General features: G+C 40.7%; 1 protein-coding gene across 4 annotated transcripts in view; it reads right to left on the bottom strand.

Annotated features, from left to right (window-relative positions):
- Positions 1-5,709: 5,709 nt before the first annotated feature.
- COL14A1 (collagen type XIV alpha 1 chain) overlaps positions 5,710-25,530 on the bottom strand; it is a 220,956-nt gene continuing 201,135 nt past the window's right edge. For 2 of the 4 annotated variants that reach the window (XM_079140174.1, XM_079140175.1), the window contains exons 46-48: positions 9,745-9,822; positions 8,247-8,402; positions 5,710-6,599 (exon numbers count right to left, since the gene is read on the bottom strand). In XM_079140174.1, the coding sequence (XP_078996300.1) occupies positions 6,520-6,599; positions 8,247-8,402; positions 9,745-9,822 (314 nt within the window). In that variant the 3' untranslated portion in view covers positions 5,710-6,519. Of the gene's footprint in view, positions 6,677-6,704; positions 7,433-8,246; positions 8,403-9,744; positions 9,823-25,530 lie in introns of those variants that run through there. The other 2 variants (XM_079140177.1, XM_079140176.1) reach the window with 2 other exon arrangements.

Raw genomic sequence — 25,530 nt, 5'->3', positions numbered from 1 at the left:
TTTCAAAAGTAGACATTTTACACAATCCCCAAATTGGTAGGTAACCACCATTAAGTATTTGGAGTTTATTCATCTCAACTTTTCAATATGGAGAGAAGAACAAAATAATAAATAAATGTGCATACTCTCCTGACACTTGCTCTTTCATTTAATAATGTATTTAAATATTTTGTCACCCAAGTTTCTAATGTTATTTGATCAAATGATACAAAAATTATTGCAAGTATATTCATTTACTTGATTATTGGTAATATTGTCATTCCATAGAGTGTGGAAAAATCAGGACTTTTTGGGAAAGGAATTCTCTAAACTCTGAGTTTGTCTAGCAAAAATGAACACTTTTCACCAGTGTTTTCAATGCCACACCAAATTAGAATAAAAAGTTATGATTTCTTTTTAAACTAAATATTTTGGTTCAGACCTTGGAAACCTCCATCCTGCATTTGAGCAACCCTTCTTGGTGGGGACAGGCCCAAAGGGAATAAGCCCTGACTAGCTGTCATAGCCTAAATGAGTCATACCAAATGCTTTATTTTTTTTAAAGTCTCTATCTCTGCTAATAATGCACTTACTCTGCAAAAAGAGGAAAAACCCTCATAGATAATATTCCATTCCATAAAACAATTCTCTCTCCCTGATCAAATTTCAATCTCACTTGGTGAAGTTACCATTCACTCAATCTCCCAAACTTGAAATCTTGAAACCATTCTTACATTCCACTCCACATCCCATTACTCTGTATCAGTCACCAAATCCTGCCCATAGTTCTTCATCAACAGTCTTGAGACTGGCTTCCTCTTGTTCCACCACTGCACTGCCAAGGTGTAGACCCTCGTCTGCAGATCCATAGTACTAGGCACCATACTATATAGAGAGAAGGGCTCATAAACTTTGGAAACAAACCAAACAATTAAAATTCCTGCTTTGCCTCTTCTGTGTATGTGTGTAAACTGAGCTGTTACTTCCTTTCCATACCCCAACATTTGTGATAAAGCAAAGACTTACCTTAATATGTGAGACTCAACTTATGTAAAGTGCCAAAAATAGAATCTAGCAGAGGTCTTCATTAAACGTTTTTTCTAAACCTATCTTGTATGCCAATCAAAATCGTACTCCCAAATAATAATTACAATTAGGTCACTTATCTGCTTAAAAATACACACTGACTTACTGTTGCCTTCAGGTAGAAATCTGAACATTTGGAATGGGAGAGAAAATCTTCCAGTATCTGGTCCAAGCTATTTCCAGCAAGTTAGGAACTCCTATGATATATTATTTTTTCTCTTCTCCAGAATCTCAAGTCATGACTGAACCCACATTAGGTGTTATTAAAAGTCTAATGGATGAAAGGTGAATGATCTCACTGATAAGCAGATAATGTCACATAATGGGGGTGGGAGGGGGCAAGAATGGAGGAAGGAGGGACTGTATAGAGGGAAAGGAGGGGTGGGAGGGATGGGGGGAAGGAAAAAATAGCAGAATTAATCAAACAGCATTACCCTATGTAAATGTATGACTACGCAAATGGTATGCTGTTACTCCATGTACAAACAGAAACAACATGTATTCCATTTGTTTACAATAAAAATAAATTTTAAAAAAAGTCTAATTGATGGATACATGCAGGTATGGAAGACAAATAAATCTGTGAACACATGAATGAATAATTTTATGGGACGACAAGATTTAAATGCTTCCTTCACATTCTAATATATTTAATAGCTATAAATTTGCAAGCTTCTATAGAAGTTGATCTTTTACTTCCAGAGGTTTTTCCTGTCTCCCAAATTTTGTTCCTTATAACTAGAGAAAATTGTGCTTGATAGAAGCAGAGTATATGATCTGGCTTGGATTATGAATGAAAATATTCTGTGATGAGATACTTAATAGGACTCTTCAAACATTTATGCAGCATTGTCAAGCAACAAGCACACTCTGAACATTCTCAGACATATTAAAGATTGCACACTAGATGGGAGCCCAGGGGTTAAAGAATTAGCTAGCGAGGGAAAGTCTGGGGCCAAGGTTGCTAAGGTGGTCATGGTGGGGCTTAGGAAAGGCATCACGCAGGAAGGGGAGGCTCGGGAGTGTCTTGAAGGTTGCGTGTGTCATTTAAACGAGGTGAGGCAGAGAAGAGCTTTCCTGCAGAAGAAAAGCATGACAAGGATTCAGAAACAAGACAGAGCATGCTTTTAGGGTTAGCAACTGGTTCAACATGACTGTGACTTGTAAAATATGTGGTTGAGGTATATACTTAAATGCACTTAATTAAAAAGTATGAGTAACCAAGTTGGAGAATTTGTGTAAATACAAATGAAAGAGGAACTGTAGAAAGTGAGAAATCCCTGCCTCTGGTGAGCACACTCACTCCACCTCTACCCTATGGTCTTGAGCCTTCAAGTTCTACCCATAACTGTTTTATTGCTCTTCACCCTGAATTCTTTTCCAAGCGCCAACTTGCCTATTTAACACCTCACACAGAGCTTATCTCTTAAACTCTTCAACCTCCTTGCCCCACATTTGTAATTCCCAGAGGGATTAGTTTCTCTCCATGCACCTTGTCATTTATGCTAAAAAGCTGGGTTATCTAGGTACATTCCAAGTCTCCACTTCTAGTTGATTCATAGCTGTGCTCCCACTGATTTACACAGTCCTCATTGTCTATCCCTGGGCCACCACAGTGCTGTCACTGATGTGTTCTCATCTACTAGGATCCCATCCATCCCATTCTTCACCACACAATTAGAATGATCTCAAAATAGTGTTTCTTGAGCTGAGATTCCCTGATCTCCTGAGGTGCTTGGTTGGGAAAAAAAAAAAAAAGAAAAGAAAAGAAAAAGCAAATAATCTGTTCTCAACTCAGGCAACTGAAAAAGAACTTTGGGAATTCTTCAGAGTCTAAGAATTTGCACATGAGTAAGCTTTTGACCACTCCTCTTAGCCATTAAAATTGAAGAGTCACCAATATGTGAGGCTGAGTATCCTAGAGGTTAAGAGTGGTTTTTTGCAGTCAGAATTCCTAGATTTGACTACAAGCTGTGAGACTTCAAGTAATTTAACCTGTCTGTGCTTCTGTCTCTCACTGGGAAAATTAAGATAATAATGAACTAGGACTTGGGCTGTTGAAAGGTTCAAATGAGGTAAAATAGAAGTGGGAGTTTTTATGGCTTCTCACCAGTATTTCTGGTTCCCTTTTGCTTTGTAGCACATGGGAAGATTGACTTCTCCACTTCTGTGACATTAAGTTTGTCATGAGGTTTCCTTGGGCCAAGGACACATGAATGGGAGCAAACTACATTACTTCTGACAGAAGCTTGGGGAGATGATTCTCCACGTTCCTCCTCTATTGCCAAGGTAGTCATGGAAGTACATGTCCCAGACAGAAGCAGTGTGGAACACTGAACCAAGAGGTGGCAGACAGCTGCTCTGATCTCCTGTGTGAGGAAGAAATAATGTGTACTGTGCTCAGTTCCTGAGATTTGAGGGATGGTTGTTGACCTGGCCCAACTTTATAAGTGAGACAATTTTGAAGTCTTTGGAGTGGGCCTGGCCTACGGTGCTGCCAATGACGGTTTTTGAACAGAAGCCCAACAGTGTGGCTGCAACAGTGGAAGAGATCCTTTGCCTCCACTAACTTCAAACATACACAAGATCCCGTCACTGTTGACAACCCTTCAGTGGCTTCTAATGGATTTAAAATGAAACCCAAATCACAAACACCCTGTGCTCTTCTCCAGCCTCAGCCTGGCCCCTCTTCCATTCACTCTCCTGCCACCAGCCTTCTCTAAGTTCCCTGCATATGGAAGCACCTCCTCAACTGAGGACAAGCCAAGGGCCAGAAGTCTCCTCCACACCTTCCCTTACCTTCACAGTTCCACTTAAATATCAGCCCCTCAGAAGGGCATGTGGTATCCACCCAATTAGAGTTACCCCTTATTTCCCTTCCTTCTTTCTGCCTTGGCATCTTCTCTGTGTCTTTCACATAATTTATCATGATCTATAATTAATTTTGCTTGTCTGTTCCTACATCTTGGTCTTTCTCCAGCACCAAAAAGGAAGCTGCATTAGGTCGCAGTACACATCTCTCTTGTTCATGATTTTATCCTCATAAAAACCGTCTCTGGTGCACAGCAATATTAGATATAGGATTGGGTAGGGCAGATAAATTAGAAAAGGGAACGGGAGAGAGGGTTGTCCTGGAAGGAAGTTAGGGCTTTTCTGAGCATAGAATGACTCTAAAATACTCTAAAATGGCTATTCCCAAAAGACATGGAGAGTCTCTAACAACAGTGATGAAAATTTTGAAGAGTAATGTCTTTTTCCTGTCAAATGATGCCTTCTTACTTTAAGAAAACAGTATAAGCTATGAATTAAGACATAATTCTTGCCAAAATAAGCAAGTCAATAAAAATGCATTTCAAAATCAGTTTTTATTATAGACAACGCATTGTAAACACAAATCCAGAATATAAGTTGCACCTTTTATTTTGAACATTTCACTCAATAAAAATCTGATATACTGGGTCCAAGTGATGACACATTCCAAATTAATGAAACTTTCCTGTAGTTTAAGTAAACAAATTTAAATCACCACGAGAAATCAAAGCCAAATGTATTTGTACAACTCGAGAATGATGTGAAGAGATTAGAACCTCCAGTGGTTTGAATTTCACCACTTATGACAAACTAGAGAGTCTTTGGAGTGACACAATATTAAACTATTTGTTTACAAGGACACCCTAAAATATATAGACTGTCCTACTCTGTACTCACTCATTACATGTCATAGATAGAAATCTGAGACATAGGCTGTGGAGTGACTAATCCCACACCCAGGAATTTACGTTGGAAGAGTTCTCTCAGAGGATTCTGGGTCAGGCTGTTTTGATTGGCCTCATGCAAACTTTTCTTCCCCCTCATTGGTCCTGCTTACTAATGTGGATTCATACACCATAATGGAAAGAAAATGGCTATTGGTTTTTTACTCATTGTCTATTTTTATCTCCTGAAAAGACTCCAAAAAACTATTTGCCTGGATCCCCAAAGGCACACAGACCCCAAATATTGAACCCTTTGGAATACAGAGGTCTTCTACCCCACTGTGGGTGGTGGTAGGAGTAAAAGATCAGGAGACACCATCCTTCTAATGAGTCTTTTCCCAACCCAGAAGGAACACAGCTTCTGGTTTTAAATGACCCCATTCCAGCTCCTTAAAAGAATCTGTTACCAGGGAGATGTTACAGAGGAGAGAGCATACATAAAGTCATGGTTCTCTTTCATTTCCATTTTCAACTAGCAAATAAAAGAACTCAAATCTTCCTCAAATACTTAGATTTTTTTCCCTCATAAGAAAAAAAACAGGTTCAGTTGAGGGCTAGAGTCCCTTAGATTAAATCCTTTTCCACTCTGTCTTCTTAGAGTTTTTCAGGTTTTTTTCAAAACTGGAAGAGAGAGGGCTCTCCCTTGGTCAAACATGGCTAAATGTCGACTTAGCAACACTCACACATTACCACTGCCTTGACTGTCTCTTTGTCTTACGTCCACTGCTTCTTCTGTTAAGCTTCCAGGACAGAATGAACGAGTGAAGGAGCAAGAGCTGGAAAGTGCACCTAAAGCAGGGCAGCTCTTGTCCTTTTGGTGGCCGGACTCAACTAGGGCCATGAAAGTTTAAGGTGACGTTTAGAAAGGCAGTAAAAAGACTCCACATGCGTTGTTTTAAATTTTTATTTGCTTACAGAAAAGAATAAAAACAGATTTGCAAAAACTTATCTGCATATACAAAGTAATCCCTGGAGATAAGGAGAGGCAGGCCTTGGAACATACTGCTCAACAAATCCTTCATCAAAGATAGACTGCTTTCCACAAGAGCTGGTGAAAAGTCATTATTTTACAGAGTCTGAAACCACTGAAAAACTGTTTAAAATGATCAAATCCATTACAGTTATATTCTAGCATTTATTTTTGGATACCTGTGAAACCAGTCACTGAGTGATCTCAGAGCTGGACAGATCAATTAAGTAAGAGGTAGCTTCACCAACAATGATCCTTCTTCTTATCAGCAAGGTCACTCCCACAGGGCAGGGTAAGTGGCATAATCTGTGAATCCCTTTGAATTCATTCTTTTTCTGCTAGGGCCCCATTTCCCTCTAACTCAATCATACTTCTCTTGCTCACTTTAGAACTTGGGATCATCTCACAGAGAAAAGATTCCAGGATTCAATATACTTTTTTCCCAATTCTTCTTTGAGAACTTTTCTCTGAAAAAACAAATTATCTGGCAGGCCGTTAAGACAGCCAGGGGAAATTATTTCTATGTTGTCATAGATTAAGGGAATTTTTCCAAAAAATCTATAATCTTTTTAATAATAATTCTAATATAAATGCTATCCAAGAAGGAGATTTTGGGATGCAGAAATGAGCCCCTTCCCCAAAGTAGCATACAAACCACTTAACAACATTTTCATGAATAAAGGTCCTTAAGAGGTCTTGCAGTTGGTCTTCAAATATCTCCTGAGGCCATCAGATTCCGGAGCCCCACAGTTCCATGGCTTCCTGCTCATCTTGTACAGGGGTGAATTCAGGCTGATCCGGATGGGAAGCTAAAGAGGAAAAGTGGGGGGTGGGGACTTGATAGGACCCAGGAACCATGAACTGATATTCTCCCTTCATAGGGGTCCTTGGAGAGAGAGATTTGGTCAGTAAACTACAGATATATCCTGCTTGGGTAGAAAGCTGTAGCTGCCTAACCCACCACGCCTCTTGCACCTTCCCCATGAGGTTTCATTGTTAGTAAAAGGAGGAACAGGAAGATACATTAGAGAAATTGTTAGAAAACTAGACTCATAGCCAAGTGCTTAAATATTATATGTTTTATTTACAAAAGGAACCCTGAAATGCCACAGAATCATGAACAAAAAATAAATTTTAAAAACCAATCTCATGTTAGAAGTCCATCACCAGGGTGAGTGTGGAGGGGAGGTGGCCAAGGAAGGAAGGGAGAGTGGAGTGGCCAGAGAGAAAGATGCTCATCCATCTTGTGCAGGATCAGGGAAGAGGAGAAGGCACAGTTAAGCAAACTTATTACAGAGCCTTCACACAGAGGAGTTTGGGATGAATCCTTGGTACACAATCATAGACCTCTATCCAGGCTGACCTGAAGCAGGCGGTTTCCATTACAATGGACATAATATGATTTGCTTAAGTTCCAATGTTACCACTCCATCATGTTTGGAGCAGAGAGAGAAAGAGATCTGAAAGTGGGAAGGCAAGGAAGCAAGTAAGGCAGGAAAGGGGAGTGTCCATTATTAGGGGTCAGGGCTCAATGGTGGTGGGCAACAGGACAGTTCTGTATTCACAGCCAAATGCCCAGGCCAATAGAACCAGAGTGGAGGATTTCCATTTTAGTGCTGGTAATCATTGTAAGGGATCAGATCTTAAAAAGGGATGGGGAAATATGAGAGAATGGGGAGGGAAAAGATGAACAGAGAAAAACACATCAGCAAACTGTGACCAATGCCTCTGGCAACTAAGGTTAAATCTCTCCTAAAGCAGAAATTTAAATTCATTGACTAAGAAGTTCATTTGCCTCAAAGCTATCTCTGAACCTCTCTCTTGAACTGTTAAGAGTAATTATGTCAGAAAGGGCCCCCCTGCTCAGCATGCCAGCATGCACTGCAGATGTTTTTAGGAAGCATAATCTTTCAGAATCTCAGTCCAGTAGTTAGTGATGAGGCTAGGACAGCATGGCCAAATTTGTTTCTTCTCAAGACTATCCTTGGTCACCTAAAATGCATGTGGTAGACAGGATGTCACCTGAAAGAATCTGACAGGCCCTGTTAATTATGGGGGAAGTCATACATTTGGGACTTCCCTAAAAATAAGAGTAAATTTCTATAGGCTATCATGGTCACACCCCAGCAATAACAGGATGGGACCCCTCCAAAATGTTAAATCCTAACCCCCAAATCATCAAATGTGAGGTTAAAGGCTAAGTCTACATAGATCATCATTTGGAAGCAAGGAAGACTTAGATGTGCTGTTATTTTTAATTTCCTCTTAAGGGTTCTATAGAAATAGCCTGTACAGTAATTGGAACTTTCGAGAACATGATTCTGAGCTAAGGTAGGATTGTGAGGCGTTTGTACTCTGTTCCCCTCTCATAACTGCTCTGCTTTTCATAACCTCCTTCCCATTTGGGTCCTAACCATAGTAAACCTGCTCAAAGCCCACAAGAATCTGCCACTTACCTCCCACACCATAGGCAGAACACGATGACGGGTCACAATATCCAGGCTGGCCAGAAGGACCTTGTGGTCCAGGTACCCCCAGGTGACCTGGTGGACCCCTTGGTCCAGGAGAGCCAGGGGGCCCAGGGCTACCAGGCCGACTCTCCCCCGAAGGTCCTAGGATGCAATCACAAGTGGAAAGAACAGTTCTTTTACCACAAGAGGGTGAGTTTTGAGATCACCATGAAGTCAACCAATCCTTATAATAAGCAACCTCACACGGTTTTAACGATTAATTTAGCCTCTCTCTACTCTCTCAGTTCTTTTACCTAAACTGGATTCCCTCGGTGAAGAGCATACAGCTCAGGACTGGGAAGCAAAATGCATTCTTTTCTGTAGCACTTAGGCCATTAAATGGAAAGGAGCAAGCTACTGTAGTCCCTGTTTTCTCTATGGGGTTTTTGTTTTCCAGTACAGCTCCCTATGAAGCCAATGTATGGGCATGCACACGTCTGTATGTGCACACACACGATCTCTTGCAAATCTCCACCTCATAATCTAGTTAGAATAGTCACGCAAATTAGTGCTGGCTTGTGGCCCCAGATAATTAAAATAAATTAGTCTAAGTCTGAAAGAAATTACCTGAAGGAATAAAAGTCTGAAATTAGACACAATACACCATCCTAAAATTTCTTTTGGCTATCTTATATCAACTGAGATCTTAGACTGAATGAAAATTGATAGAGGATTAAAATTTTTTGAATTTAAGAAGTTCGCCGGCTGAATTTTTTGGTTTAGGTGCCTGTTCTTTAGGCTTGGGTTCCAACAAGGTTTAAATTTCTTCAACTAGAAATAAAACTATTAAGTAAGAACTGAAGTGAAAAGTAGGAAGAAGTGTCACCTTGTATTTGAATCATGTGCTTGCTCTCAGATACCTTTAGTTCTGTTCATTCAATGCTCACAATTACCTATTCAGTGCAATGCATGACGCTAGATAAGGTCCCATCCAAATCTCTAGGAACAGAAGTTATTCCTGATGCAATGGATCTGTTGTATCAGGAACATCTTTTAGAAGTGTATTCCCCCCCCAAGAAAAAAAGTGTATTCCCAAACACTGTTAGATTGTAAAGAAAAATCAGAACAATTTTGATTCAATGTGGCTAAGATTGAGATTGTAAATATATAATAAGAAGCAAAATTATAATTCTAATAGCAAGTCTGATTATCTGGAGACCATTCTGAGAGCATGGGATTTTGCACATAAAACTCTAAATTCCCATGAAACTCATCTAGTGAGACTACCCATGGCAGGAGCTACTGCTGCCCACGAAGTTCCCTCGTGTTCCTCTAGAATCTATGCCTCCCTGTCAGTGTCTCTGGAGCTGTGTGACTAGTTCCAGCCAGTGATACATATACATAATATGGCCACTTTCTCACCTGTGATATCAAGTGAAGATAAAGATTTATATCTTACAGTTTTTTTTTTTTTTTTTTTTTTAATTTAAGTAGGAAGGCTTACCTGCTGGTCCAGGAGGGCCTCTTGGTCCTTGAGTACCAATGCCTGGATTTCCTTTCTCTCCCTTGATACCAGTTAAACCTTTAAAAAAAAAAAAAAACAGAAAAAAAGTTCTTTTTTAAAATCAAATTTTTATAGGTTTCAAAAGTACCTTTCTGATGACAATAGTCAAGTAGGTTAGTTATGGGTATCATAGGACTTTTAACTTAAATGCTGACCCTGGTAGCTTATGCAAAATCACATTACAGTAGTCTGGTTCTGGTTCTGAGTGTGTAGTCTGCATATTGCAAGCAAGCATCTCTTGCTCCTTCTTACTGAAATGGTCTGACCTGCCAAGAGCTGGCCTGTGTCTTTGCATGAACCAGGGCATTCGACGTATGCAGCTGGCACTCCACAAGTAGCACAATAGAAATCACAAGTGGACACATCTAACATTTTCCTTTTGGTCCACCCTGTAATATATCTGCAAAAGGCATGAATTATAATTAGGCAGCAAAGTTCTGAAGAGCGTGAGTTTCCATTAAAAACTTGGAAGCTTCAGGAAAGCCTGTGTTTGATTTGGCTGATTCAGCCCCATAAAAATCTAAACCTATTCGAGTTTCTTTTCCATTGAGCAGAACTCTTATTCCAAGTAATTTATGGTACTATTAACAAACTATACATTTTCACTGGCAGAAAACAAAGAAACACATACTCTGACACCTCATCATCCAAACCGGTCATATCACAAGATCACTGGACAGTGATGGCACCTGTTTGAGTCCTGACCACTATAGTCCATGATGGGATTGCATTAGACTGGAATCAGGTAACCCTATTTCATATCATGGAAGGTCTCTGCTATTCACATCCCAGAAACAAGATGCTTTGAAAGAGCAGAATATAGAACCACATCTCTGATTAATTAGACCTACTGACAAAGCCTACAAGAAAACAGAAATAAATAAAAATGGCCAATTCGATAGATAGCAGTCATGCAGGGAATTTAAAAATATTTAACTACAAATAACTTTATTTTCTTACTACAAATATAATTCATATTTACTGTAGACAAATTAGAAGTTACAACAAGCAAGAATTCCAGCACTTCAAAATATGCACTTTCAACATCTTGGTTTATAAGTTCCAGAAAGATAGGTATTATTGCAATAATTGTTCTGGAAAGAGTTGGTAAAGTAGGTATGGAGCAGCTGACAGTTTTCTTTACAATGCACATATAATTATTGCCACTACATTGTGGGCATCTTCTGGGATCAAGACAGTGTGGCATCTTTGAAATAAAAATGCTCTCTTCCTTGCTTGCAGTGGTCCAGGCTGGCCCACCATTGCTGAGCTTCTCATAATCCCAGTTCTACTGGGTGATGTTAAGTCCAGTGCCTCAATAAGAGCCCAGGGAAGACCACACACCTGTGACATCCTGGTAGGGCCTGCCTCTTCTTTTTAGGAGCCCTTAAGGAAGATGGTGATTTCTCAAAAGTCAAAGTACCTCTCCTTTGAGTTTTAAAAGCACATGCTTAACTCAGACTAGTTACCCTTTAATGTTTGATTGCTAGTCAAGTTGTTCAGACAGCTGACTGGGTAAGTCCTTGAGGTATTGGTTGAGAAGCTGAGCTGATTTTTTCCTGCTGATAGTGTTCCCTCACTTGTCATGCCAGCACCCTAACATGCAACAGGGAATTTAGCAAAATCCCTCTTTTTCTATTAGAATTGGCATTTCTTTCCCCATGGGAACTGCTAATTTTGAAAAAATTAAAACATAAGAAAATAAACTGATGACTAACACCAAGCTGCTCCTGATTAACTACATGGTGACTCAGAAGCCTCTCACGACCTCTCAGTGCCACAATATCATCTGGATTTTCCACCAGGATGAACAGGCAGGCTGCAAGGACAACCAGGAGAGTGGTCTTGGGATCAACCACCAAGTTTCCTGACTTGTAAGAAAGCCTTTGCTGACTTACAAGAAAGCAAAAGGTGGGCAAGGCCCAGCATAGAAAATCTGCTTGTTTTAATTTTCTAGTTATGAAGAGAAAAATAAGTGGAATTTGGTACTATCTGTAACACAAGTCAAGTCAAGTAATAAGGAACATCACAAAAATAGTCTAGCCCCTCAAAATGTCTCTGAAAAGGAAAAAAAGATATCTAAAGATACAATTATTTATTAACAGGGAATTTTAGATTTTATAGTCCTTAAATTTATCATATGTTCCAAATATTTGTTCATGTGTACACATATGAGTCTCATGCCAAAGGAATATTCATGTCCTTGACATGTGAATTTAGCTGTATGTCTGCTTTTGGGAGTTCAATAATTATATTTAAAATCATAAGGATTGAAATTAAAGTCTAATCTTAAATAATTCAGTACTCCCAAAATAGATGTGGATATATTTTTGATAAGTTTTGTAGGCCCCAACTAAAAGGTAGGAAGTCAAATGTCCTAAAAGTCAGCCTGTGATTATTCATAAGATGCTTAGGGGCCTCACGGCCTGGACATAAAGTCATTCTTTACACACAAAACAGTCATCGCCCATAATAAATTTCTGTTGCAAGGTCCTAAGGTGGGGAACCTAGGTGCCAAGGGGTCACCAGAGCAGGATAACAGATCCTTTCCACAAAGGCATTCAGACTCAGGAGACACGTGGACTCCAAGTGCAAGAGGGATTCCCTCCTGAAGCACCCTCACACCTTGCTTTTCTGCGTAAGTGCACATTATTCTTCAAGATGCTGTTCCAACCTTCTCTGTGCCCATTATAGGCAGAGACACAGTGGATCCAAAACGGCAAGGATTATCTATCTTATTACGGCTCTATCCGTAATACTTTACGTGATATGTCACTAACAAATACTTGTTGAGTGAACTAACGAAAGAGTGAATGAATGACTTCTGTTTCCGTGATATCTGAACCTCCTATGGCACCATGTATCTCATTGTATTTCTTACTCATGTCCATCTAGCCCCCAAACCATAAGCCCTTTGATGGAGATGCCTTACTTTTCTCTCTAGTGTCAGAGTCGAGAAGGATCTCATAATAGGTGGCCCAGTAAACACAGGCTGGCTGACTGAATGAAGAGGCCTAGAATAACACTCAGCTGCCCCTCAGAAGCAGGTATAACCTTGGGAGGATCTAGAGACTGAAAGTAAAACCATAAAGCACTCCTGGTTATGTGTACACTGCTTTTTAAAAATCAAGTTCCTTGCATGGGGATACTGACTTGAAGGCTTGTTATAGATGAACTTAATTAGTTCTGATTAAATTTAAGATTCTGCCACCTTGAAAATCAGTATGGAGATTCCTCAGAAAACTTGGAATGGAACCACCATTTGACCCAGCTATCTCAGTCCTCAGTTTATACCCAATGGACTTAAAATCAGCATACCACAGTGACATAGCCACATCAGTGTTTATGACATCTCAATTCATAATAGCAAAACTATGAAACCAACCTAGGAGCCCTTCAACAGATGAATGGATAAAGAAAATGTGGTACACATACATAATGGAATATTACTCAGCCTTAAAGAAGAATGAAATTATGGCATTTGCAGGTAAATGGATGGAACTTTAGAGTACCATGCTATGTGAAATAAGCCAATCTCTAAAAAACAAAGGCTAAATACTTTCTCTGATAAGCAGATGCTGATACATAGTGGGGGGTGGGTAGGGAAGAATGAAGGAACTTTGGATTGTACAGAGGAGTGGGGTGGGTGGGGAAGGAAAGGACAGTAGATTGTGAGACAGACATTATTACTCTATATACATGTATAAAAAGAATTTTTTTAAAAATTTATCACTGTCAAAAAAAGTTAATGACAATAAATAAAGCTTTAAAAAATAAATTTAAGGTTTTGCAATGTCTTATGAGCATAGTTAATACGAATGAAAATCTAATTTACCCCAAGTATAATTTAAACAAGATTAAAATACCCTTGATTCTCTGTAGAGATATCAAAAAATGTTTAGGATTATCAGAGAGAGCACTCCTCTTCCCTGTTCTTCCTTTGCCCCCACCCCGCCCCTGCTCTCTCAGTCTCTCTCATTATTATACTTCTAACAGACTGCATTTCAGAGCAGTTTAAGGTTGAAAGCAGAATGGATCACAAGATGCAGAGATCCACGTGCCTGCCGCCTGCACACAGGCATACACCCCCATTATCGACACCCTCCACTAGAATGGCACATTTGCCATGTCGTTCATCCTTAAGATTCTCATTAGAAGCATTTGAGACTACCCGACTCTCCCTTACCACTAAGCTAACACTGACCCTCCAATATTTTCCAGGAAAGCAGGGATCTGTTTGTCTTAATTCTTCACTCCATTCCCAGGACCAGTCGCCTACCAAGCGAATACCTATCAAACAAATGGATGGGTGGATGGATGGATGCAATATAAAAAAGGTCTGGTGGCAGACTTGGGCAAAATAAAAAAAGTGGCCCATGGTGTACCAACTATGCCTATAAGCCACTTCACGAGGTTTTGACGTCAGATACTCTACACGTACAAATTCTTTAAGTTTTCGTAGGAACGGAGAGGGCAGGTACTGTCATGAACGCTGAAAGAGAGCCGTGATACAGAGGCCAAGTCACCTGTCCCTAGCTAGGAAGAAACAGAGCCAACATTTCGACCAAGGAAGATCGGCACAGGCGCCTGGTGGTAAGCTCTGTACTCGCTGCCTCTTTGCCAAAGGCTGGGCCTGCAGGCTGCACTTCTTGCCTTGCTTGGTGCCACTGTGGCTTCCTGAGCTGTCAACTTGATCTTCACAGTTCTCTCTGCATTCACACTCAGCAAACAGCCCCGTGTGTGACACCCCATTTCTTCAGCTGCGTCCCTGAGTTTGCACACTTGTCCTCTGCTCTGAGCAAGATCTGGGGTTGAATTTAGGAGGATTTATCCTGCTCACACTGACCACATGTCCTGGGCCTGGCCCCTCGTTGTCTGTTTCCTATTTTCCTTGGCCTGTTGGCCTCTGAGAAGGAAGATCTTACTCATCTTGATGGCCCCCCAGCCATGCCAAGCACTCCAGGCTGGAGTCTCACTCCGCAGAGCGGTCGCTGCTTCCTGATCCCAGACATTCTGAGGAACTCCCAGGATTTATGCCCAGGCAGAGATGCAAGGCCTTGGGAATGCTTTCATTGTAATTGTACCAAAAAGTCACAGAGACTGTGGAGCAAGACTTCAGCTGTGTTATATTTGTCTGTTGCCTGGGAAATGCTGGCGATGAATTTCAAGTTCAGTCTGTTCTTCATGCAATGTATGCTTGAATGCCTCCTAGGTACAATGTGCTTAAGGACCTGGTTACAAGGAGGCAAAGGACCTGGACTCAGTTCAGCATGTATTTTATGCCCTTTGCCAAGCTCTGCTCTTTCCACATGTCTGGTCCACAGGGCCAGTACCAGCACGTAAGGATCCATGCTTTGTACTACAGTGGCCCAGGGTAGAAAATATACAGTTGCTTTAAGTATAAATAAACTCCAATAAAGGTCCCTCCTCCTGTTGCTCTTTTCATATTAATAATTAGCCATGCACTATAATTCAGAGCTGAGCCAGGGAAATATTAACCACTATAGCCCTTTCAGGCAGAAGGAGTTTCACGGAGACTCAATTAGATGAACAGATGGGTTCCAGAGCCAAATAAAGATGAAGCTTATAAATGAACAATAGCAGGAAGCCCCTGTCACCCCTAGGAGGACAGCAGGAACAACAGTATAAAATCATGTGACTTGACTGCAGAGCCTAGGCCTCCTGGTAGGATCCAGAAGCAGAGAGATAGGCTGCCCAATGGAATCAGGAGCCACAGAGGGTTGCAGCTGTAAACTGAGAGGCAGAGAGGCAGGGGTGGGGTTAGGGAGAGAGGCCAGGTCACGTCAAGTTTTGGGGGCCAGACTTCAAGGTGTGGATGTAGAACCTTGCCTGCATGGTCCCCCTTCAACACCCTCTACCTGTTTCATGTTCATAACTGGGTTCTTATGTTAAGAAAGAGGAACCCCAAGTTGGTTAAGTTTCAGATTCCACAAAACCTGGAATGTGCCCTTCTGGGTGCTACAGAGCAATATAATTAAGGCAGATGGCGGTCCTACAGAGCTCAAGTCATCCTAGAAAACACTGTGCCAGCCCCACAGAAAAACCAGAGGAAAACGTGTGGGATCATGAAGCAGGCCTACTGGGCAGTCAGAGGAACCCACTCACTGTGTCTGAGTCAAGGCAACAGGACAGTGTGCACTTCAGGTTTTTCCATCAGTTTCTATCAGGCAAGACACTACAGGCAGAGGATGCTTTGGTGTCCGTCCACACACTCACTCAAGTTTGGGCAGAGGAGAAGGGAGGCCAGCAGGGGAAAGAAGAAAGAAGATGGGGCACACAGTGGGTCAACCTACACCAGCTCACTCTTATCTGCAGGCTGACTGTTCACAACTGCAGGTGTGTGGCTGGGGGAAACGGGATTGTGTCAGGCACCAGGAATCCTGGTTTTTGGGTTTTTTTCTTCACTCAACTATGGCCACTGACCTCCTGGGTACACTAGGATGCAGGCCAAATGCTACTCTATTTTTCTCAGCTCCAAACTCTCGACTATTCCTCTTTAAATGCCATCTTGTATTACCTACAATGCTGATTATGAAGAAAATTATTCAAAACTAGTGGGAAAATGAGTCAATTTCTTTGGTTTAAGAAAATTAACATTTTAGGTTCAGCATGAATATGGAACCAGTGGATGATACTTAAATTACAGGTTGGTCTCAATTCCTTGCAGAACTGAAAAATGATACAATGACCTCTACCCTTGGGAGAGAAGAGAGCTGTGTCAGGGGACTAGAATAAGGTCAAGTTCCACAGAGGTTAAAACAAAATGTGTAACGACCAACAGTTCTTCAAAACAAGCAAGAGGAACCCCTTATTAAATAAGCACATCTCATAAAGAGGATCCTTCTCATGTTTTTCTAAATTTTCAAAGAATGTCAGGAAAATCAAACTACTTTGCTACACTTACCTAGTAATTTCATGTCAGAGTTAAACCTAGAACCATTGAAACTGGAACAGACTAATGCATATATCTCTTCTCTATATGTTTTTCCCACCTTAAAAATGTATTTCAGCATATTTATTTATTATCATATATATTTTGCTTTGATAGCCAGGTCAAAAAACCCACTGAAAATGGTTTATCACAGCTAAGATAAACAATTTTAGTTTTATCATATAAACTAGTACATGTTATATTTCTACTGCACTTGCAAGAGACGGCCTAGAAGTTCAGAAAATGAAAAATATTCCAATATTTTTTCCATATTTATTACCAGTGCATTATAATTATTCAGAAAGGTGATATTCTTACATTTTAAAAAAGGTGCTCTGTCTCTCTCTTCTGCTAGCCTACATAACCAGACCTCCTACTTAAACATCTCAGCCTGGTTTTCTGACCACGTGTACATCATGATGATTGGTGACTGCTGGCTCTGTGGACTTGTCAGTACTTGGCTGCTCACACGACATCTCAGGACTCAAGAGCTATAACAATAACATGTGTTTTGGCTCTCATCAAGGCATGAGGGGGAATGAGGAAGAGCGGTAAAGATGCCAGCCAAGAGTAATAAATATCACTTATGATCCATGAAATAACTATTGTATCTCAGGTATTATGAGGAATGAGAGAAAAATATACGATAAACCTGGTCTTTGCAGAAAATGGAGCCTCATTAGTGAGATAGGACGAAGCAGAACCATGAGAGGCCAGTTCAAGAAAGGGAATTCCATGTGGGTGCTAAGTAGCAGCCATTGATGAATGGGCTAGAATGGGTCCAGGGCTGATTTATCAGATGTCTGTCCATAACTAACATACAGACTATACAGACTCTCTAACCATGGTTTTAATTTCTTTCTTCTTTTTTTCACTTTACCACTGAGCTATATTCCTAGCCCTTTTAGCTTCTTTAGTTTGAAACAGGGTCTCCCAGAGTTGCTGAGACTGACCTTGAACTTGCAATCCTCCCGCGCTAGCCTCCTAAACTGCTGGGATCAAGCTACAGGAACAAATTATATTTCCATGGCAAAAAAAAAAAAGATTTTGATAAACACCAGTTACAGATTTTGGTTACTGTAATAAAGTCAAATTTTACTCATTACAAGGAGTGAAGACAGAATTTGATTTTGTCAACAACTTTCTTCTTTTTTTTAATCATTCTTTGTGTTTATTTGGAGAATGATTTTGTCCTGATGACAATGACTCTCACAGACAGGAATATAAAAGATGCCAATATTCTACAAAAACATTTTTCCAACATATGCTACTTCTTTTTAGGTGTTTAAACTTGCATCTTATATTTTCTCTAAATGGTTTACATCAGGCATTGAACTAAAAGCCTAGAGAGAAAAACACACATGGACGGTGAAAACAGGCAGGCACAGGGTAGGTCAAACCTTCCCAAGTCCTCTCATTCTTCAGTGTCCTGGAAGTCACACGTGCAGGGGCCCACTCTGATGGACAAAAGCTGCCCCCAGCTTGCACTGCAAGGCCAGAAGGTCTGGGTGTGATTTGGAGGTAGATGATGGCTTAAATACATGCTCACAAATTCTTTAGTACACCTCACTCTAAAATGCACAGCACAGCTCCCCTCTACTGAGTGTGGGAGATGCTTAGTGGCTCCCTTCAGACAAATGGAACACAGTGAAAGGAAAGGCCTGTGACTCCTGAGACTAGCTCCGAAAAAACCATTGAGAAAAACAATGACGACTCCTTCTCCTCCTCCTCTTCCTCCTCCTCCCTTTCAGCACTGATTCTGAGCAAAGCAGAATAGAGGGACCCATATGGAGGCAGAGCCTTTAGCCCCAGTCAAGGCTCTGGTTGGCTACAGCCCTGGATGAGTCAACTTCAACTTCATGAAAGACCCTGGGCCCAAAACACCTGAGTAAACTCACATCCGTGACCCAGAAAAATGGAGGCCACATACATTCACTGCTTTAAGTCACCAAGTTCCAAGGTAATTCGTTACACAGCAGCAGATTACTAATGCATGAAGTTTCTGCAGCCATGATCAACGTAATGAGTCACTTCATAACTAGGGGGGAAAAAACCTCTAAAAAATGAAAGATGATATAAATGAGGAAAATGGAAAGAGCATTCATTGCCAGTGCATTACGATGAACACAGGTTAGGAAAACCCAGCCCAGCTTCAGAAAAAGGTCTTACCTAAAGGGCATCTGAATTGGACTTACTACATGAATATTGGAAGGAAAAAAGGAAAACACTATCCTTACTTTTCTCTCAGGAAATGAGAGGCTGGGATGGGGCCTCAGGGGAGAAGAAGGAAAATGTATCTCAAACAGCAATGCAAAGAGAGAGCACAAGTCAGGCAACTGAATATCAAGCATTGTACAAAATCACAGCAAGACTTACAAATATTAAGTGCCAAGCAGCGAGTCATAATGAAATCTCTACCCTGCTCTACCTTTAATCAAGCTGACCTGCCCCAATCAAACTATTTTTCCAGGGATAAATCAGGATACGTGGGGCATTAAGAAGTTTCACAAAAATGATCCCCCCCCCCCCCATGGCAGTCGTCCTGGCTCGGAAATGCTGTGCCTTTATTTTGATTTCTTACTAAATTTTTCTGCTAGATTTATCTCCAGCCCTTCTAGCTCTTAACCACAGGAATATTGAACAGAAGAAACCTACTTCTCTCTCCTAGCTTTAAATCTATCCAGGACTCGGTTTTCTTTCTCTCAGCCCTGTTGTCTGGGTTTCTCATGAGCACAGGCACACAAGGTTAGCTTGAGTGGGGGGTTGCAGTTTGCGGCCCCACTACACCATGAAAGGGACTGTCACTTATTTATGGCACCAGAGCAAGGCATCTCCTTTTCTACTTGTTTCCCTGGGGTAGGCCTCCTTGCCAATAAGCCTGTGGGTTAAAGAGGCAGAGGAGATCATTTACATTTATTTGCATAATGGCAATTATGCATCTGCCGTATTAGTAGATCTTTACTGTGAACACAAGAAAGATAAATGCAGACGGCACAGTCTTTATAATGACATTCTGAAGGAGAAACTGAGAAGTTTCTGTTGCTTTCAGGATCAAGTTCAAATTCCTCACCCAGACGTAGTGTTGGTTACATCATGAGGTCACCATATGCCCCTCTCTTTTCTTGGGTTCTTAGTCTCCTCACTCACTAGGTTTTGTCTGTGCTGTTCTGTTTCCTGTTGTTCAAAGCAATGGATCTTAGTAGGGGCAAATGTCTAGGAGACATTTTTTATACTTTCAGGGGAATTTTTGGATGATGAAATAGTTACAGGGTTTTTTGCACTTAATGTACTGAAATAAATTATAAGTACATTGATTTCCTTTTAGTTCCCTTTTATATTAAATAAGAAGACACTTTGTTACTTTATTTAGTATTATTTGTGTGTGTGTGTGTGTGTGTGTGTGAAGATAGGTTACATTTATTACCTATGAATCTCACTTTGGAAAAGTAAAAGATGTGTCACAAACATTTGTTGTGAAGAGGGGACAACATGTCAGGTAGGATTGAGAATCATGGCTTTACAAGTTTCAAGCCATTTCCTACCTCAGGACCTTGGCATGTGATGTTTCCCTGCCTAGAATGCTTCCTTGACTCACTCATTGATATTTCAAATTCCTACCAAACTCTCAGTTATTAGCTAAAATATCACTGACTTTGTAGACTAAGTCAGAGTTTCCTTTGCTCAGATTGTATCCTGCAGTTTTTCTTAGCACTTAACACAACAGAAATAAAATTATTCACATATCGTTTGTTTAATATCTGTTTTGCCCATAGTTAGCAAGGTGGCTTGGGAAATGCATGCATGCCTTACCACCATGCTGTCAATACCCAGTACCCTGCCTGACATGTAGTAGATGGTCAGTAAGTACTGGTTGAATAAATAAAAATTCTGAGAAATTAGGATCTAAGCTTAGGGAGTCAAGATCACACAGCTAGTAAGTTGCAGAGTTAGGATCCTAACCCATATGTGACAGAGGCCCCAAACCACATTCTTTTCAAACTATTATGCTACCCTCAGCTAGTGCAGCATCATGAATAAGAGCGGTGAAATGATTTCTCTTCTAAAAAGGATTGACTTCTACCATTCCAAGTTTCTCTCTTTACCCCCAAATCAAATATCCTAATAGAAATCTAAATTCTGGAGTTGTACTCCAAAATGCCAGATTGTGAGCAATTTCTCTACAGGTAATTCTTCCAGATGGGCTCTGTTATGTGACCTTGAGTATTTGCTAAAATGTTGGGAGAACTGTCAGGTGCCAAATGGTATAACCATGCAAAATGATTTTTATCACATTCATATTTGCTTAATGGATCAGTCACAGATGCCCCAATGCCATCCAAATATAGCAAATCAGAATGCACTAAGAGCTTGCAAATAGTGCAACCACAACCACCCACCAGGACATTCTGGTCAATCCAACAGTTTGCATGTTTTGAATTTGTGGTTATTAGGAGTCATCCTGAAAGAGGGTTCATCAGACTCTGCACAGCTCTGACCTCTCCTTTATGAAGCTCACTTAACAATTCACAGGCAGAAATAGGGCACAGGAAAGGAACACAGCCTCAGTTTTCTCACCTAAAGACAGGGCTAATCCCACTCTCATAAGATTTTTATGAGGGTTACATAGCATGCTAAGCAACTGACACCCAGTATTTGAACCCTGCCTTATCAAAGACCACAATGGCATCTTCCTCTAAATTCTGAAACCACTTATTTTCTATATAATTCACGTAGCATTTACTATCTCCCATCTTGGACATTCAGAAACATTTCATATTTCTTCCTTATCAAACCACATCTTTTATTTACTTCAAGTGAGATAGTATGAGCATAGGATTGAGTCTAATAGTTGGCAGATGCATTTGGTACCTAATAAGTGAAAGCCACAAATAATGGTATTATCTCACATATGGCCTAGCCAAAAAGCCTTACATAAGCCCTCCATTCAATACATATTTGCTGATTTATTGTACAAAACAAACCAGATATGAATTCCAGCTGTTATGGGTGGACAACCTAAAAATGAGAACCTTTAGTTGCTTGGTGCCTCTGATCCAATAATTTCTGAACAATCATAGAAACCAAAGGAGCTGCATGAAGACAGAAACCAGGATCATCTTCTTATTCTTTTCAAGTCGATATAAAGAAAGTTAATTTTGTGAGCTATAGACCAACAAACTCATTGTCAACTTGGTTAATTTTGGTTCAAGATACTAGTGTGGATGATGAACATTTAAATAAACAGTGTAAGGAAATGAACAGATGAATCATGTGGGAATGATGTGTAGAGTTGGAATTAGAAATGGAGCTGTTCCAGTGGGGTAAAGGAAGGGAACCAGGGAGAGGGAGGAGAGGAGAGAAAGGGGAGATACTGCAGAATGAAATGGACCAAATTACATTATGTGCATGTATGAATGTGTCACAACAAATTCACTATGATGCATAATCTTAATGCACCAATAAAAATAATTTTTAAAAAATGGGAATGAAATTATGGCATTTGCCAGTAAGTGGATGGATCTGGAAACTCTTATGATAAGTGAAATAAGCCAATCCCCCCAAACCAAAGGCTGAATGTTCTCTCTGATATATGTGTGCTAGCACACAACAAGGGTGGGGGGAGAGAATAGAAGTTCATTGGATTAGACAAAGGGAAATGAAGGAAAGGGAGGGAGAATAGGAATAGGAAAGTCAGTGGAATGAATTGGACATAACTTTCCTGTGTTCATATATGAATACACGACCAGTCTCCACATCATGTACAACCACAAGAATAGAAGCTGTACTCCATGTATGTATAATATGCCAAAATATACTCTACTGCCATGTATAACTAAAAAAAAAAAAAAAAAAAAAAAAAAAAAAAAAAAAAAAAAACAAATACAAAAACATTGGTCTGTTATGAAGGAGATATAGTTAGGATTATCCAAGGCCATGACTGGAGAAGGAGCTGAGGTCAGAAGTGCCAGCACTGGATACAAGGAACAAAGGTAGGAACTGATCCTACCTTTTTTCTGAATTTTGAGATAACAAAGATCCAGGGATGAAAAACCATATATATGACAACAATACTAGGTTTAATAGGAAGAAGTAACCAAACAGTAATCCCTGGAGGAACTTAAACTAACATGACAAGGAAAAGCAGGTCAGAAATGAAGCTTCATCACATGGTAATATGCAAATTGGAGCCTCTTACATTCTGAGCACCAGCCATTAGGTAAATCCAAGTTGGAGTTCAAGCTTTAGACAGAAAACTTGAACAGCAAGAGATACAAGAACCCTCTGAGTCCTTCCATTCTAAGGATTATGTACTACAGTCTCAGTGAGAAGATAGCTGAGATTGTTCCACATAAACTTATAAACAAGACTTTGTTTAAATTAAAGAGACAAAGGGTTGATGAGGAGAGAAAAATCAGATGGCACAAAACTCTGTTTTCTCTTAGGTAATAAGGAGAGTCATGAAAATCCATCTGTGTCACATTGCTAAGATGGAAGGGATACCTGTAATTTTTCTTCAGCTCTCTAAACACATTCTTGGGCCATTTCTCTTGTAAAGATGGAGTTAAAGTTATTGCATCACAATAGTGCTTTTCAAACCAAGGTCGTAATATTCAAGATCTCCCCTGAAGCTTTGACAGAAAGAAGAAAATAGGAAACAATAATAGAATCTTAGTTCTTTTGCTTTGGTTATATATGTTTACATGCACGCAGATTCATAAACATTATATTTTTTACTATATATCAAGTTTTTAAAAATTTGAGAAACAATAGCAGAGAAACCAGCTGGTGCATTTGTGATGAAAAATTGGCCAATGTGAACAGTCATGAGCTTCCTCAGGGGGACTAGTGTAACCCATGAAGCCTCAGGAGAAAGTAAGGTCCATGTGGGTGTTAAGCCGCACATACAGCCAGACTCCTTTAAATCTGGCTTTCGTACTTCACCGTATTGCCTAGTAATAACACCTGTATTTGCTCATTACAATGGCGTGTCCTTTAAGACTGTTTATATGGCATCATGATAATCATAGTTTACACTGCAGAAAAAAACATGGTCCTGGTTCTTATTTCCAGTCCTGACAAGGGATTGACTTTGAGCCTCTTCTGGCCTCGATGACTTCATCTGCATCCTTTTATGTAAAATGGGAACATCAAAAGAACAGATGGCTGAAGACCTCTGTAAAAGTCTATTGTTCCGGCTAAGAGGAAAGACAGATCTTTTTCTCTTTCAATTCTTCCTGGAGTGTTTGAAGCACATGGTGAAGAGCAAAACATCGCTGTGCACCTTGCAGGAATGAAACCCTGCTTTCTTGGGAATGAAGAGCCCACTGGACACTAGCCTATCAACCCCAACCCACACCCTCTATCGGCGATCAATTAAAAGCACAGTCCCCACATTCATCTCTCACTTTCTGTCACCTCTCTGCGTCTTAAGGAAACTTACCGACATGTGGGTAAGAAAATCACATCACAGAAATTCCTATTTCCAGTGGTTGTCTGGGCCACTATTTGGGAACTAGTGTGTGATTTTCTCAGGTGTAATCATTCAAGTAATTTCACAGAGCAGGGAAGACTCAGTTTGGTGAGAACAGGGCTGCGACCTCCAAAAGGAACAAAGGCAGCATGTGATCAGCCAGGGGTGACTCAGATGCTGGCTCTGTGCTTTCTGAGTCCCAGTTTCTCCAGCAGAGGTGCTCCGCTGACAGAGGTGGCCACCTGCCAGGCTGCCAGATCCTTGGCATGTTGTGAGGGAATTATGCTCTTCTCTAGTCTGCTGATTTTGTGCCCTAACACTAGGGAAAAAAACCCCTCCATATCTGGACCATAATCAGCAATAACCACCTAGCAAGTGCCTATTAAATGCAAAACATTGTGCAGAGAAATTCACATTTTGTGGGGGGATACCGGAGATTGAACTCAGGGGCACCCAATCACTGAGCTACATCCCCAGCCCTATTTTGTATCTTATTTAGCTGCAGGGGCAGGGTCTCACTGAGTTGCTTAGCACCTCACCATTGCTGAGGCTGGCTTTGAACTCACTATCCTTCCTAGTGACTGGGATTTACAGACGTTTCCCCCAGCAACTCACATTTGACCCCTGCTCAGCAATCTAGCTGTTCATTACCACCGGAAGCGGGGTGCTAGATTAGAAGGAAGAAACAGGAAGTGCAGCAGGTGTTCAGGGTGGAGGTCTCCACAGACTGGGGTGATTAAGAAAAGCATGAGACAGGGGTTAAGCTGAGCTGTGAACTAAGAATAAGATGTATGTGAGGTAAAGGAGGAAAGGACATTTCCCACACGGGGGAAAGACAATGTTTATGTTATGGTTTGGATGTGAGGTGTCCCCCAAAAGCTCACGTGAGACAATGTGAGGAGAAATGATTGGGTTGTAAGAGTCTTAACCCAACCAGTGAATTAATCCTTGATGGGATTAACTGAAGTGGCAGGCCGTCGCTGGAGGAGGTGGGAATTGGACCTGATTATGGGGGAGATATTTTGTGTCTTTTTCTCTCTGCTTCCTGATGACGTGACCTACTTCCTCTGCCATGCTCTCCTGCCATGATGTTCTGCCTCACCTCCAGCCCTGAGGAATGGAGCCGGCCTTCTCTGGACTAAGACCTCTGAAACCGTGAGCCCTCAAATAAACCTTTCCTCCTTCACAATTGGACTAGTTGGATCATTTTAGTTACAGCAGCAAAAAAGCTGACTAAAACAGTGTCCAAAAAAAGCAGAGGCAGAAATGCACAGGGCCTGTGGTGCAAGTCAAAGATGAATGT

Source organism: Sciurus vulgaris, assembly GCF_902686455.1.
Source record: "Sciurus vulgaris genome assembly, chromosome: 1".
NCBI lineage: Eukaryota > Metazoa > Chordata > Mammalia > Rodentia > Sciuridae > Sciurus > Sciurus vulgaris.
This window is presented reverse-complemented; position numbering and strand designations above follow the sequence as displayed.